Raw genomic sequence first — 14,120 nt, 5'->3', positions numbered from 1 at the left:
AAAGAGAGGCTTACAATGAATACCTTACCCTCAAAGTATCTACTTGTACAAAAATATAGCAGCTCTTTTTGTGGTGGCAATAAAAATTAGAAATTGATGGAATGTCTATCATTTGGAGAATGGCTGAAAAACTGTGGTATATATTGGTGATGGAGTATTATTAAGCTATAAGAAATGATAAGCAGGATGATTTCAGAAAGAGCTGGGAAGATATACACGAACGGATGTAGAGCAAAATAAACTGAACTGGAAGAACACTGTACACAACAGTAACAGCAATATCATACGATGATCAACTGTGAAAGACTTAGCTATTCTCAACAATACGATGATCCCAGACCATTCTGAAGGACTTATGACAAAGAATGCTATCCACTTCCAGAGAAAGAACTATTGGGGTCAGATGCAGATAAGAGCATACTATCTTTCACATTAGCTTATTTGCAATTTTGTTTTGGGGTTTTGGTTTTATATGAGTATTCTCTTACAACATTGACAAATATGGAAGTGTGTTTTGTATGATACTACATGTATAATCCAGATCAAATTGCTTACCATCTCAGAGAGGGGAGAGGAAAATTGTTATTTCATGTAATTGGGACAATAAAATATCTTCAAATAAAAAACAAATAAATACAAAAATAAATACTGGACATAAAAAAAGAATAACTTACCCTTAAAAACAAAGTATAATCCTACCAGTATGGGAATAGGGAATTTTTGAATATTTTAGACAAAAAGACCAAAGCTAAGTAGGAACCTTGAAATAGAAACAAAAATCCAAAGAAATCTAGAAGGTGAATTTAATTGTTCTGTATGATTTAGTGCTTAACAAGGAAAGAAGAAACAACTGTCCCTTCAGAACCTTATCTTTGAAGCATATGAAGGGAATTAAATAATAGAAATAGAGGTTCTGGGGATACATTGTTTCTGTTCTAAGAATTTGAAGGAAAAGGGAAAATAAAAGATATATTGTCATATCTCATAACTGAGATGTGGAAAAAAGAGTTTGCAAACATGGAGGAAGGGAAGAGTAGAGTGGGCAACCAAGTGAACCCCAATCTTATTGGAAACAGACAAAAGAGAAATGAATAAAAATAAACAGTTTGGTGTAGAAATGCATCAAACTCAACAAGAAAACAAATGCAGACGGGTGCTAAAGAGAGGGGGTTAATAACTGGGGAGGGAAGAGTCACAAACAAAAACAAATTCCAGATCCTGACCAGAGTGAAAGTAAAATTAAAATTAATTAAAAGTAAAACAAAAAAGAAAAAACTGAAATCTAAAGAGGTCCAATTAAATTGGAAATTGCTAAATGAATTGTAGTATATGAATTAAATAGACTAAACCATAAGAAATAATGAAACAGATGATTTCAAAGACTCTTGACTAGTAGCAATAGATGCAGAGTTAAATAAGAAAACAACTTGTACAAGACATCACAAAGAAAAACAGTTTTGAAGGGCTTAAAAACTTGTCATGGCCATGCCATGCCAAGCATGATTACAGAGGAATGATAAATTATACTACCCACACCTCCTTAAAGAGAATGATGCATGGACAAGTAAAAAAATGAGATTTCTGGATATGAATGATATATAGATGTTTTGCTTGATGTTACTTATTCGCTACAAGGAGGTTTTTTCCCCCTCTCATTTTTTTTTAATATGGGAGGATAGGAGAAAGAGAATAAGCAACAATGATGTAAAAAAACAAGTCAATTAGGGAACAGAAGGAAGCCCAGAAAAGCAGGGCAGTTTTGAAAGTAAAATGTAGAATTATTAATTCTTTTTTTTAGAAGTAAGCAGCAGGAAATAGAGATTCTATATTTCTTATGTGATTCTTTTTCATATTCTATATTCATGGATATTCTCTTTTTTGGTGTTGAATTTCAGAATAAAAAATATTTTTTTTTAAATGTAGAACTTGGGATAAAGCTGTGTAATCTCTAATGTTAAGAATTTTTTATTGCTAATTCAAAGATTACTGACCCCTGTAGGCTAGTAAAAGTAGTTTAGATTTGTTTTTTTTTAAAGCACAGCTTTCAAAAGGGTCTTCCAAACACAAGTTTCTTCTGTTAAGCCACAGTTTCTTAATTGAAGTGAAACAATTTACTAGGGTGGTGATACCTTCGACAGCAAAAAGGAAATGAAAAAAAGAGAAGGTTTAAGGGGAAAAAGATAAGTATCATAAGTTCAGGCCAAAAACAATAGCCTTCATCTCAACTTAGATCCAAAGAAGTTTGGTAATCAAGATTTTCAATCATATGCTGATTCCAATTGGCCCTCAAAGAAAGCATTTAACATTATTTAATAGATGGATAATTGTTTTTTTTTAAAGCACTAAGAATTAACATTGCTAATTCAACAAAATTTGGTTTTTAACATTTATAAGCATCAAGTTTTTCAACCCCCTCCCAAAAAAGAATCCAAGCAATTCTCTAAGACTAACTATAGAAGTATCAACTAAGTTGCTGCTACACATTGGTGGAAGGATTTTTCACACTGGCAGTTTCCCATACCAATGAAAATATTCCAATAGTTAGTCAATAAAAAGTTATAAAATATCTGCTATGTGCCAGGCTCTGGGCAAAGTACTGGGGATACAAAGAAAAACAGGTTCATGGGAAAGGCAACATGAAAACAATTACAAATCAACAAACTATGTATAGGATAAACTGGAAATAATCAACAATGGAAAAGCACTAGAATATAGGGAGATGTGGAAAGGTTTCCTGTAGAAAATGAGATTTTAGCTGGGATTTGAAGAAAGCAGGAAGGGAGGAGGCAGAGATGAGGAGGGAGAGGAGTCCAGGTTGAAGAGAAGAAGGTGTAAGAAAGACTGGAAAGGTTGGGAGGAGTCAAAGAGTACTTACTATTTGGTCAAATCACTTTGACAGCGGAGGAGAGCTGGACTGGAGAGGCCAGGCCCAGCGTGAGTGAGGGGAGGGCCCTAGCCAGGGTGGTGGCAGTGACGTTGGCGGAAGGGCATTATCTGTGCCATGTTACAAAGGTAAAAATGACAAGCACTGTCAACAGATTGGATATGGTGGAAAGAGAGAAAAAGGAGCCAAGAGGGACACCTAACTACTTACAAGTCTGGTTGACTGTGAGGAAGGTGGTTCAATAAAAGGAAAATGAGAAAAAGAGGAGAGTTTGGGGGAAGTCGCCACAGGCCAAAAATAATAGCCCTCATTTCAGCACCTTAGAGCCAGGGAAGTTTGGTAATCAAGATGTGCATGCATACCACATAAAGATGATTCAAAGTTGCCCTATGCTGGGTAAAGAGAAATCCTCATTCTAAAAACCTATCATGTCTGGCACACTACTAAGGTGATTCAAAAGCTGGATCTAAGGATTACGGAATCTGATTCAATCACCAAAGTTCAACTTAAGATTTTGGAGGAGTTTTTTGAGCTTAGTTTAGAAAAATGATTATATCGAGACCTAATTTTTTAGACATGGCCAAGGAAAAATTTTGTGAAATAAGTGTCTGAAGACAACTTTGAAGTGTTGAAGAAGAGCCTTCCAAGTCTGGCACACTATCCACTTCACCACCCAGCCCTGTTGTGAGGAAAGGACTCTGCAAGTCCTAAAGGAGATAGCAATGTGAGCTGTAGCTTTTATTATTGTTAGATGATAAACAGGTATCCATTGAATGAATGGAGACACAAGAATAAATGCAAAGAGTATCGAAACATGCTGCAGGTAATGTGGGTTTAGGGCCAGGCAGTGTCAGGGCAGAAAAGGGGCCATTTCTCCTCAATTGAGCCAGACTGAATGTGCCTTTTCGCCACCTGTTGTCTTGCAAGTACCTCCCAGTAGTCCTCTCATCAACTTTCACACATCCCTTCCCTCTTTCTCCAACTTTCCACCTTTTGCTCCAGGCACCTATTATCAGCTACACAGCTACTGCTTCTGAAAAGGACATCCATCAACTGCCCCATTATTCCCCTAACCAATCTGGTACCTTCCCACACCAAAACATCCATCCTTCCCTGGCTACAACTCCCTTACTTGTGACGTCTCCCCTAAGTTGAATGGAAACTCTTGGAGAACACGTCTCCTGTCTAACTTATGTATGTGTATCCTCACTGTTTAATGCCACTGTGCCTTACACATAGTGCTTAATAAATACTTTTCTAGTAAAAAAAAAAAGTTTGTATAGTTTTGTTTTGCTTACTTTCCCAATAGGAGAGAAAAGGGAGAGGGAGAGAAGGCTGATCACTGTGTGAAAATAAAATAGTATTTAATTTAAAAAAAAAATCACCGTATCTCCAATAGGATAGCACTCATTTCAAAGCCAAAAAGCAGAGATCAGGACCATTACTATTGCTTATACAAATGCAAAAAACCTGTTAGTAATTCAGCTCCAAGTGAGACATCTAGCCCCCTCATTTTATAGAGGAAACAAAAGTACAAAGAGGTTAAGTGATTTGTCCCAAGATGACAACACAAGGAATAAATGCCAGAAAGAGCTGAAACCAAAGTTCTGAACTCCTATTTCTGTTTGCCTCTAATGTCCTTTACTCCTCCATATTGCCTATTTTCCTCTGCTGTTTTATATTGCAAATTTAGAAAAGTAAAATTTAATTTCTTTGAAATATTTAAATTTTTTTCATGAAAAGGCACCTTCTTCTGAAAAAATCACTGATGAATACCATAATTACACATGCCAATTCTATGTTATCATTAAACTATGTGGTAATGGGACTTTCTCATTTATTCTAATAATGCAACAATAACTTTAAAACTGCCTTCGGCACCAAGCCTGTGTATTAATCGGAGTCTTGAACCCTGGGGACTACAATCCCCACAATTCCCTTTTCCCTTTCCTGAAGTGCATCATTAAGTCATTTCTGCCCATGCATGCTCTCACTTTCTCTCTGTACCAAAGTGGAGAAAGGGAGCAGTTTTTTTCCCTTTCTATGGTTTTTTAAATTCCTCTTTGCTCTGAGTGAATTTTTAAAAATAGTATTAAATTGGGACTTCCGGGTAATCATGGCTGCAATCTAGAAGCTGCACGCTTTCTCTCCCCAGCACCGAACGAAATAGACTACATCAAAGGAGCATAAAATCACCTTTGGAGGAACAGAAGGACTCCCCAGTACCCCACAGAGGCAAAGGTACGTGGGGCTTGAACATTTCCACACTAAAATAAGAAGGAAAAACTTGCACAGAAAAGTGAACTGAGCCGCCCTTCCCCCACCCCACCTCCCCCACTAAACCAGAGTGAGCTACCTGAGCGCTCACCGGGACAGCGAGTGAGTGGGGAACGTCTCTGTCTGGTGGGGGCACTCCAGGGTCCTTGGGATCTGGGGACTGCCAGGAAAAAAACGTCTCAGGGCGCTTTTACTGGAGAATCCAGCGGACCTGGACTCGGTGCGGGCTGCGCTGAACAACGCGCGCTGATTATCTGGGCGGAGCTGAATACCTGGGCTCGGAGGCTGGGAAGAACTAGTCTGGAGCAACCTAAATTCACAGAAAAACCGCTCTTATAACCCAGACCCCAGACCAAAAAGGAAAGGGAAATAAAACCACCAAAGGGATGGCTCACATGGCCCAAAATCAAGCCTCCAGGAAGAAAGGGAAAAAAGTGACTATTGAAAACTTTTATGGGGGAAGTACCCAAGGAAAAGAGAATGAGGAGGAAATCCAAAAAAATTCAGAACACGCCTCCCAAAATGGAAACTATCAACAAGCTCTGGAAGATCTCAAACTGGAACTTATCCAAAAGATGGAAACCTTCTGGAAAGAAAAATGGGAGAAAGAGATCAGCTGTCTGACAGATAAGACTGCTCAATTGGAAAAAGAACTCGAAGCATCCAATACAAGGGCAGACAAGGCTGAAAAGCAAATCCAGTCCCTAATGACCAGAATTAAGGACCTCGAAGAAAGTGAGATGATAAAACAGCAAGAATCAATAAAGCAAACCCAAATAATTAATGAATTGGAAGAAAACAGAAAATATCTCACTGAGAAGGTCACGGACCTGGAGAACAGAGGAAGACGAGAAAATCTCCGTATCATCGGTCTCCCAGAAAAACCAGAGGTAAACAACAAATTGGATTTTATTCTAGAGGAGATTATAAAAGAAAATTGCCCCCACGTTCTGGAGCAAGGGGGCAAAATAGAAATAGAAAGGATTCATAGAACACCTTCTATACTAAATCCCCAAAAGACAACGCCTAGGAATGTAATTGCCAAATTCAAGAGCTTCCAAGTAAAGGAGAAAATCCTACAAGAAGCCAAGAAGAAGAGCTTCAGATATAAGGGGGCTCCCATAAGGATCACACATGACTTAGCGGCTAACACACTAAGAGACCGCAAAGCATGGAACACGATATTTAGAAAGGCAAGAGAGCTGGGTCTCCAACCAAGAATCAACTACCCAGCAAAACTGACTATATACTTCCAGGGGAAAGTATGGGCATTCAACAAAATAGAAGATTTCCAAGCATTTGCTAAGAAAAGACCAGAGCTCTGTGGAAAGTTCGATATCCAAGCACAGAAAGCAAGAGAAACATGAAAAGGTAAATATGAAAGAAAGGGAAAAGGAGATAAATCTTATCTTTCTCTTTAAGTCAAACTCTCTTCTATAAGGACTACATTTACATCTAATTATATATATTAATATGTGGGGAAAATGTTTTGTGTAACTCTCATAAATTGTATCATCATAAGAGTAGTTAGAAGAAACATGCATAGGGAAAGATTGGGGAATCAAGAAGATTTGGGGAAAGTTGGGGCAAAAAAAGGAAAAGGGAGGGGGGAACCGTGATAATACTAAGATTAACTTCAAGAAATAGGGGGGGAATCAATAGAATAAACTTTCCCATATAAAGATACACATGGGAAGGGGAGGGGAAGAACTCTCATATGAGAAGGAGAGGAAGAGAGCGTGAAGTGGAAGTACTTAAACCTTACTCTCAGTGAAATCAAATCTGAGAGGGAAGAACATCTAGATCCAGTGGGATCCTGAATTCTATCTTATCCATTAGGGCAAGAAAGAAAGGAAAATTAAGGAGGGGGAGGGGGGAGGGAGTACAAAAAGGGAGGGAAGGAGAGGGGGGAGGGGAAGGGAGCATAAAAAGGGAGGGGCTAGAAAGGGAAGCATCTCAAGGGAGGGGACTAGGGGGACTGACCTAAAGTAAATCACTGGTTCAAAAGGAGAAAGCTAAAGAAGAAAGGTCAGAACTAGGGGAAGACATCAAAATGCCAGCGAATCCACAAATAACAATCATAACTTTGAACGTGAATGGGATGAACTCACCCATAAAACGCAGACAAATAGCAGATTGGATTAGAACACAAAACCCTACCATATGTTGTCTTCAAGAAACACATATGAGACGGGTTGACACTCACAAGGTTAGAATTAAAGGTTGGAGTAAGACCTTTTGGGCCTCAACCGATAGAAAGAAGGCAGGAGTTGCAATCATGATATCTGACAAAGCCAAAGTACAAATAGACCTGATCAAAAGGGACAGGGAAGGTAAATATATTCTGCTAAAAGGAAGTATAGACAATGAGGAAATATCACTAATCAACATGTATGCACCAAATGGTATAGCATCCAAATTTTTAATAGAGAAACTAGGAGAATTGAAGGAGGAAATAGACAGTAAAACCATATTAGTGGGAGACTTGAACCAACCACTATCAAATTTAGATAAATCAAATCAAAAAATAAATAAGAAAGAGGTAAAAGAGGTGAATGAAATCTTAGAAAAATTAGAATTAATAGACATATGGAGAAAAATAAATAGGGACAAAAAAGAATACACCTTCTTTTCAGCACCACATGGCACATTCACAAAAATAGATCATACACTAGGTCATGGAAACATGGCACTTAAATGCAGAAAAGCAGAAATATTAACTGCAGCCTTTTCAGATCACAAGGCAATTAAAATATTGATCGGCAAGGGTACATGGAGACCCAAATCAAAAATTAATTGGAAATTAAATAACATGATACTCCAAAATCGGATAGTTAGAGAAGAAATCATAGAAACAATTAACAATTTCGTTGAAGAAAATGACAACGGCGAAACATCCTTTCAAACCTTATGGGATGCAGCCAAGGCAGTACTTAGAGGAAAATTCATATCCCTGAGTGCATATATTAACAAATTAGGGAGGACAGAGACCAAGGAATTGGAAATGCAAATCAAAAAACTTGAGAATGAACAAATTAAAAACCCCCAGAAGAAAACCATACTAGAGATCCTAAAAATTAAGGGAGAAATTAATAAAATAGAAAGTGACAGAACTATTGAGCTAATAAACAAGACTAGAAGCTGGTACTTTGAAAAAACAGACAAAATAGACAAAGTACTGGTTAATTTAATTAAAAAAAGGAAAGAAGAAAGGCAAATTAATAGCATCAAGGATGAAAAGGGGGATCTCACCTCAAATGAAGAGGAAATTAAGGCAATCATTAAAAACTACTTTGCCCAACTATATGGCAATAAATTTACCAATCTAGGTGATATGGATGAATATTTACAAAAATATAAATTGCCTAGACTAACAGAAGAAGAAATAGTTTTCTTAAATAATCCCATATCAGAAATTGAAATCCATCAAGCCATCAAAGAACTGCCTAAGAAAAAATCCCCAGGGCCTGATGGATTCACCAGTGAATTCTATCAAACATTCAGAGAACAGTTAACCCCAATATTATACAAACTATTCGACATAATAAGCAAAGAGGGAGTTCTACCAAACTCCTTTTATGACACAAGCATGGTACTAATTCCAAAGCCAGGCAGGCCAAAAACAGAGAAAGAAAACTATAGGCCAATCTCCCTAATGAATATAGATGCAAAAATCTTAAATAGGATACTAGCAAAAAGACTCCAGCAAGTGATTAGAAGGGTCATCCACCATGATCAAGTAGGATTCATACCAGGGATGCAGGGCTGGTTCAACATTAGGAAAACTATCCACATAATTGACCACATCAACAAGCAAACCAACAAGAATCACATGATTATCTCAATAGATGCAGAAAAAGCCTTTGATAAAATACAACACCCATTCCTACTAAAAACACTAGAAAGCATAGGAATAGAAGGGTCATTCCTAAAAATAATAAACAGTATATATCTAAAACCATCAGCTAATATCATCTGCAATGGGGATAAACTTAATCCATTCCCATTAAGATCAGGAGTGAAACAAGGATGCCCATTATCACCTCTATTATTTGACATTGTATTAGAAACACTAGCAGTAGCAATTAGAGAAGAAAAAGAAATTGAAGGCATCAAAATAGGCAAGGAGGAGACCAAATTATCACTCTTTGCAGATGACATGATGGTCTACTTAAAGAATCCTAGAGATTCAACCAAAAAGCTAATTGAAATAATCAACAACTTTAGCAAAGTTGCAGGATACAAAATAAACCCACATAAGTCATCAGCATTTCTATATAATTCCAACACAGCTCAGCAGCAAGAACTAGAAAGAGAAATCCCATTCAAAATTACCCAAGACAAAATAAAATACTTAGGAATCTATCTCCCGAGACAAACACAGGATCTATATGAACACAACTACAAAACACTTTCCACACAACTAAAACTAGACTTGAACAATTGGAAGAACATTAACTGCTCATGGGTAGGACGAGCCAATATAATAAAAATGACCATCCTACCCAAACTCATCTATCTATTTAGTGCCATACCCATGGAACTCCCAAAAATTTTTTTTACTGATTTAGAAAAAAACATAACAAAGTTCATTTGGAAGAACAAAAGATCAAGGATACCCAGGGAATTAATGAAAAAAAATACAAAGGAAGGGGGTCTTGCAGTCCCAGATCTCAGACTATATTATAAAGCAGCGGTCATCAAAACAATTTGGTACTGGCTAAGAGACAGAAAGGAGGATCAGTGGAATAGACTGGGGGCAAGCAACCTCAGCAAGACAGTATATGACAAACCCAAAGATCCCAGCTTTTGGGACAAAAATCCACTATTTCATAAAAACTGTTGGGAAAATTGGAGGACAGTGTGGGAAAGATTAGGCTTAGATCAACACCTCACACCCTACACCAAGATAAATTCAAAATGGATGAATGACTTGAACATAAAGAAGGAAACTATAAGAAAATTAGGCGAACACAGAATAGTATACATGTCAGACCTTTGGGAAGGGAAATACTTCAAAACCAAGCAAGAATTAGAAAGAATTACAAAATGCAAAATAAATAATCTGGATTACATCAAATTAAAAAGTTTTTGTACAAACAAAACCAATGTAACCAAAATCAGAAGGGTAGCAACAAATTGGGAAACAATCTTCATAAAAACCTCTGACAAGGGTTTAATTACTAAAATTTATAAAGAACTAAATCAATTGTACAAAAAATCAAGCCATTCTCCAATTGACAAATGGGCAAGGGACATGAACAGGCAATTCTCAGCCAAAGAAATCAAAACTATTAATAAGCACATGAAAAAGTGCTCTACATCTCTTATAATCAGAGAGATGCAAATCAAAACAACTCTGAGGTATCATCTCACACCTAGCAGATTGGCTAACATGACAGCTATGCAAAGTAATGAATGCTGGAGGGGATGTGGCAAAGTGGGGACATTAATTCATTGCTGGTGGAGTTGTGAATTGATCCAACCATTCTGGAGGGCAATTTGGAACTATGCCCAAAGGGCGATAAAAGACTGTCTGCCCTTTGATCCAGCCATAGCACTGCTGGGCTTGTACCCCAAAGAGATAATGGACAAAAAGACTTGTACAAAAATATTCATAGCTGCGCTCTTTGTGGTGGCCAAAAATTGGAAAATGAGGGGATGCCCTTCAATTGGGGAATGGCTGAACAAATTGTGGTATATGTTGGTGATGGAATACTATTGTGCTAAAAGGAATAATAAAGTGGAGGAATTCCATGTGAACTGGAACAACCTCCAGGAAGTGATGCAGAGCGAAAGGAGCAGAACCAGGAAAACATTATACACAGAGACTGATACATTGTGGTACAATCGAAGGTGATGGACTTCTCCATAAGTATCAATGCAATTTCCCTGAACAATCTGCAGGGATCTAAAAAAAAAATACTACCCACAAGCAGAGGATAAACTGTGGGAGTTAAAACACCGCTGAAAAGCAACTGCTTGACCACAGGGTTGGAGGAGATAAGACTGAGGAGAGACTCTAAATGAACACTATAATGCAAACTCCAACAACAGGGAAATGGGTTCGAGCCAAGAACACATGTGATAACCAGTGGAATCATGCGTCGGATATGGGAGAGGGAAAGGCGGGGGGGGGGGGGGGGGGGGGGGGAGGGGAGGAAAAGAAAACGATCTTTGTTTCCAGTGAATAATGTATGAAAACGACCAAATAAAATAATATTTAATAAAAAAAAAAAAAAAAAAATAGTATTAAATTAATACCTGGCAAGAAAATTTGACTTTGTGTCTCAGTCATACTTTCTGAACCACAATACTATTACTCATCTTATTAACACTGACTTATTAACATTAACTTGCCTCTCAATTACTCAGTTTTATCTTTTCCAAAGATCAAATTCATTCTTTTTTTTTTTAACCTTTATCTTCCATCTTAAAATCAATACTCTGTATTGGTTCTAAGGCAGAAGAGCAGTAAGAGCTAGGAAATGGGGGTTCAGAGACTTGCCCAGAGTCACACAGCTAGGAAGTGTCTAAGATAAGATTTGAACCCAGGACCTCCCATCTCTTGGCCTGGTTCTCAAGCCACTGAGCCCCCCAGCTGTCCCCCAAATTCACTCTTAAAGAGTGAATTTTCTACTGCTAAGTGGCATCAGATAGGCATATACCTTCTCTTGAGATGACCATTTTGATGTGACAACCCAATGCTGCATATTAATATCAGTTCATTCAGCTTAAGTAGAAGACCATAGTCATACTCCCTCAGTAGCAAAGATAGGAACACTTACCTTGCAAATCCTTGAGGCAGCTCTCCAAGGCCATAGAGTGGATAAAGATATGGGCTCTTGCCATATCTTGCCAAAGAGTCACTATAAAGTTTAATCCTGTTGATGGTTTCATAACATGGTTGATCTAAATAGCTGGAAAAAATGTAATGGCAATTAATAAAAGGTTTTCCTCACAGCTATTTGTTTCCAACACTAATCTCATTACTCAATTGAACTATGCCTAAGTGTCTGACTTAACTTTCAGAGTATAACAATGCATTTGCCTCACTGAAATGCCTTCATCAGAGAATAGACATTACTAAGAAATGCACTTGGAGAAAACTCCAAAAAAGAAAGTCTGTCTTTAAACAATAGTATGAAACATAAAATGAAAAATTCAAGGGTAATATGTAATTATACTTAAATTATACTAAAAATCTGGTCTAGGAGTTCAAACATTATGAGGAAAAAAGAGACAAATCTATGACTTTAATGGTATAAGAACCCCTGATAAGGAAATTCCCTTCAATGATGTAGACTATCAATTCAAACATTAAGAGAGTTGCCTGGGACAAGGGTTTACACGGGGTCACACAGCCAATATGTATTAAGGGATGAGATGAAGATCCAGGTCTTTTCTAACTCTCTCATGACAACATGCTGCCTCACAAATTAAAAGTTAGGGAGTAAATAAAAAGAAACTACAAGATATTCCCTACACAAAACTCTTCATGTTTGTCTTCTTTGAAGAGAAAAGGCTAGTTTTCAATGTATAGATTTCTACAATTTCATCTCAAATGTTATGGAAAGTTTTCTTGAACCAGCTAAGCTCTAAGAATTTTATAGTTAAGGGACCTCTAAGGAAAATCTTGAGATTTTTCAAAATTAAGACCACTAAACACACTCACTCATCAGTTCTGTAAAGGGCAAGGGCATGACCAGTGAAATCTATGACATCTTGGCCCAAATCAAACTTCTTGTACACATCTCGCATTGTAGTCTTCCTAGGATCAATACCCTCAAAAGTTCTGGAGTCTTTTTCATCAAAGTTGGCAACATATACTAAGAATTTCCTGAACCGACGTTTCTCAAACAGCCCCATCAGGCCTGAATATATACAAACATGAAGGAAAAAAAAACACACAAAACAAGAATTGAGCAATAAGGTATTCCAGAGGAAAATTTAAGAACCAAGTCAATAATTGAGAATAAGGAGTCAAATATAATGTTCAAGATATAATATGGAAATATTGGAAAGAGTAGTGATACATTCCAAATTTCATAAACCATCCCAAAACTTAAGTGGTACAACTAGAGCATAGTTATAAATTTTCAACTAAAATATAATTATAAAAGCTTTGTTAACTTTAATCACTATTAGTAAAGTATGAAGTATACATCTTTAACTATTACTGTCAAGGAAAAGGGTAACAAGCACCTTGAAAAAATACTCCAAGGTATCCTTCTGTTGCCATTACTCCTTTAGCAATGAAGACTGGGCAGTTTAACCACTTGATTAAGGTCAGAACACAAATATGGGTCAATATTCAGAAATTATGGGATATTTTTCCCTTTCACTTATCACATAAGCTTTTGAGTATTAATAGAAAAGAAGCTTAAGGTTACCCTGCCACCCAAAAGGTCTTCCTCACCAAAGCCTATCTAGGAACAGCTTAGGTGCTAGGAGACATTTACTTAAAACCAACTGTAAAGTGAAAAAAGCTTATCTGCATATTTTTTAGGCTAAACCTTTGAAACACACTTTAGTTTTAGTTCAAATTCATTCAGGTGAAGATATCAAAAGTAAAAAAGTAGGACACATCAACTATCACTATCTACTTTAAACACTTTCAGACCTTCCCATTGGCCAAAATGACTGCTGGTAACTAACTAGTGTATTAACTCAGGTAGTGCCATCTGGACAAATTTCTAATTTGTCTATACAAATACTCTTATCTACTAAGTCATTTTAAACTATTAAAGCTTTAAAAAAATAATTAGTTGAACTACATTTATCACTTGACTTGCGCTAAAATATTTAGCAAAATACAGATTGTATTTTATAACATAGTAGGGAAGCTGTGATTTACTAATTGCTCTTTTTAACTAGCCTATATAGAACTAACTGGAGAAGATGAAACAAAGTTGTGGCAGAATTCAAGTTAAATATTTCTAAATACCTATCATGACAG

General features: G+C 36.9%; 1 protein-coding gene across 1 annotated transcript in view; it reads right to left on the bottom strand.

The window, feature by feature from the left end:
* The window catches only part of GDI2 (GDP dissociation inhibitor 2), a 46,819-nt gene that overhangs the window by 7,622 nt on the left and 25,077 nt on the right, over positions 1–14,120 (bottom strand). The window contains exons 5-6 of the mRNA XM_001374477.5: positions 12,837–13,035; positions 11,950–12,081 (exon numbers count right to left, since the gene is read on the bottom strand). Of these exons, the coding sequence (XP_001374514.1) occupies positions 11,950–12,081; positions 12,837–13,035 (331 nt within the window). The remainder of the gene's footprint in view (positions 1–11,949; positions 12,082–12,836; positions 13,036–14,120) is intronic.

This window comes from Monodelphis domestica, chromosome 5 (assembly GCF_027887165.1).
Source record: "Monodelphis domestica isolate mMonDom1 chromosome 5, mMonDom1.pri, whole genome shotgun sequence".
NCBI classification, from domain to species: Eukaryota; Metazoa; Chordata; class Mammalia; order Didelphimorphia; family Didelphidae; genus Monodelphis; species Monodelphis domestica.
The sequence above is the reverse complement of the archived record's forward strand: the minus strand, read 5'-3'. Positions and strand labels throughout refer to the sequence as shown.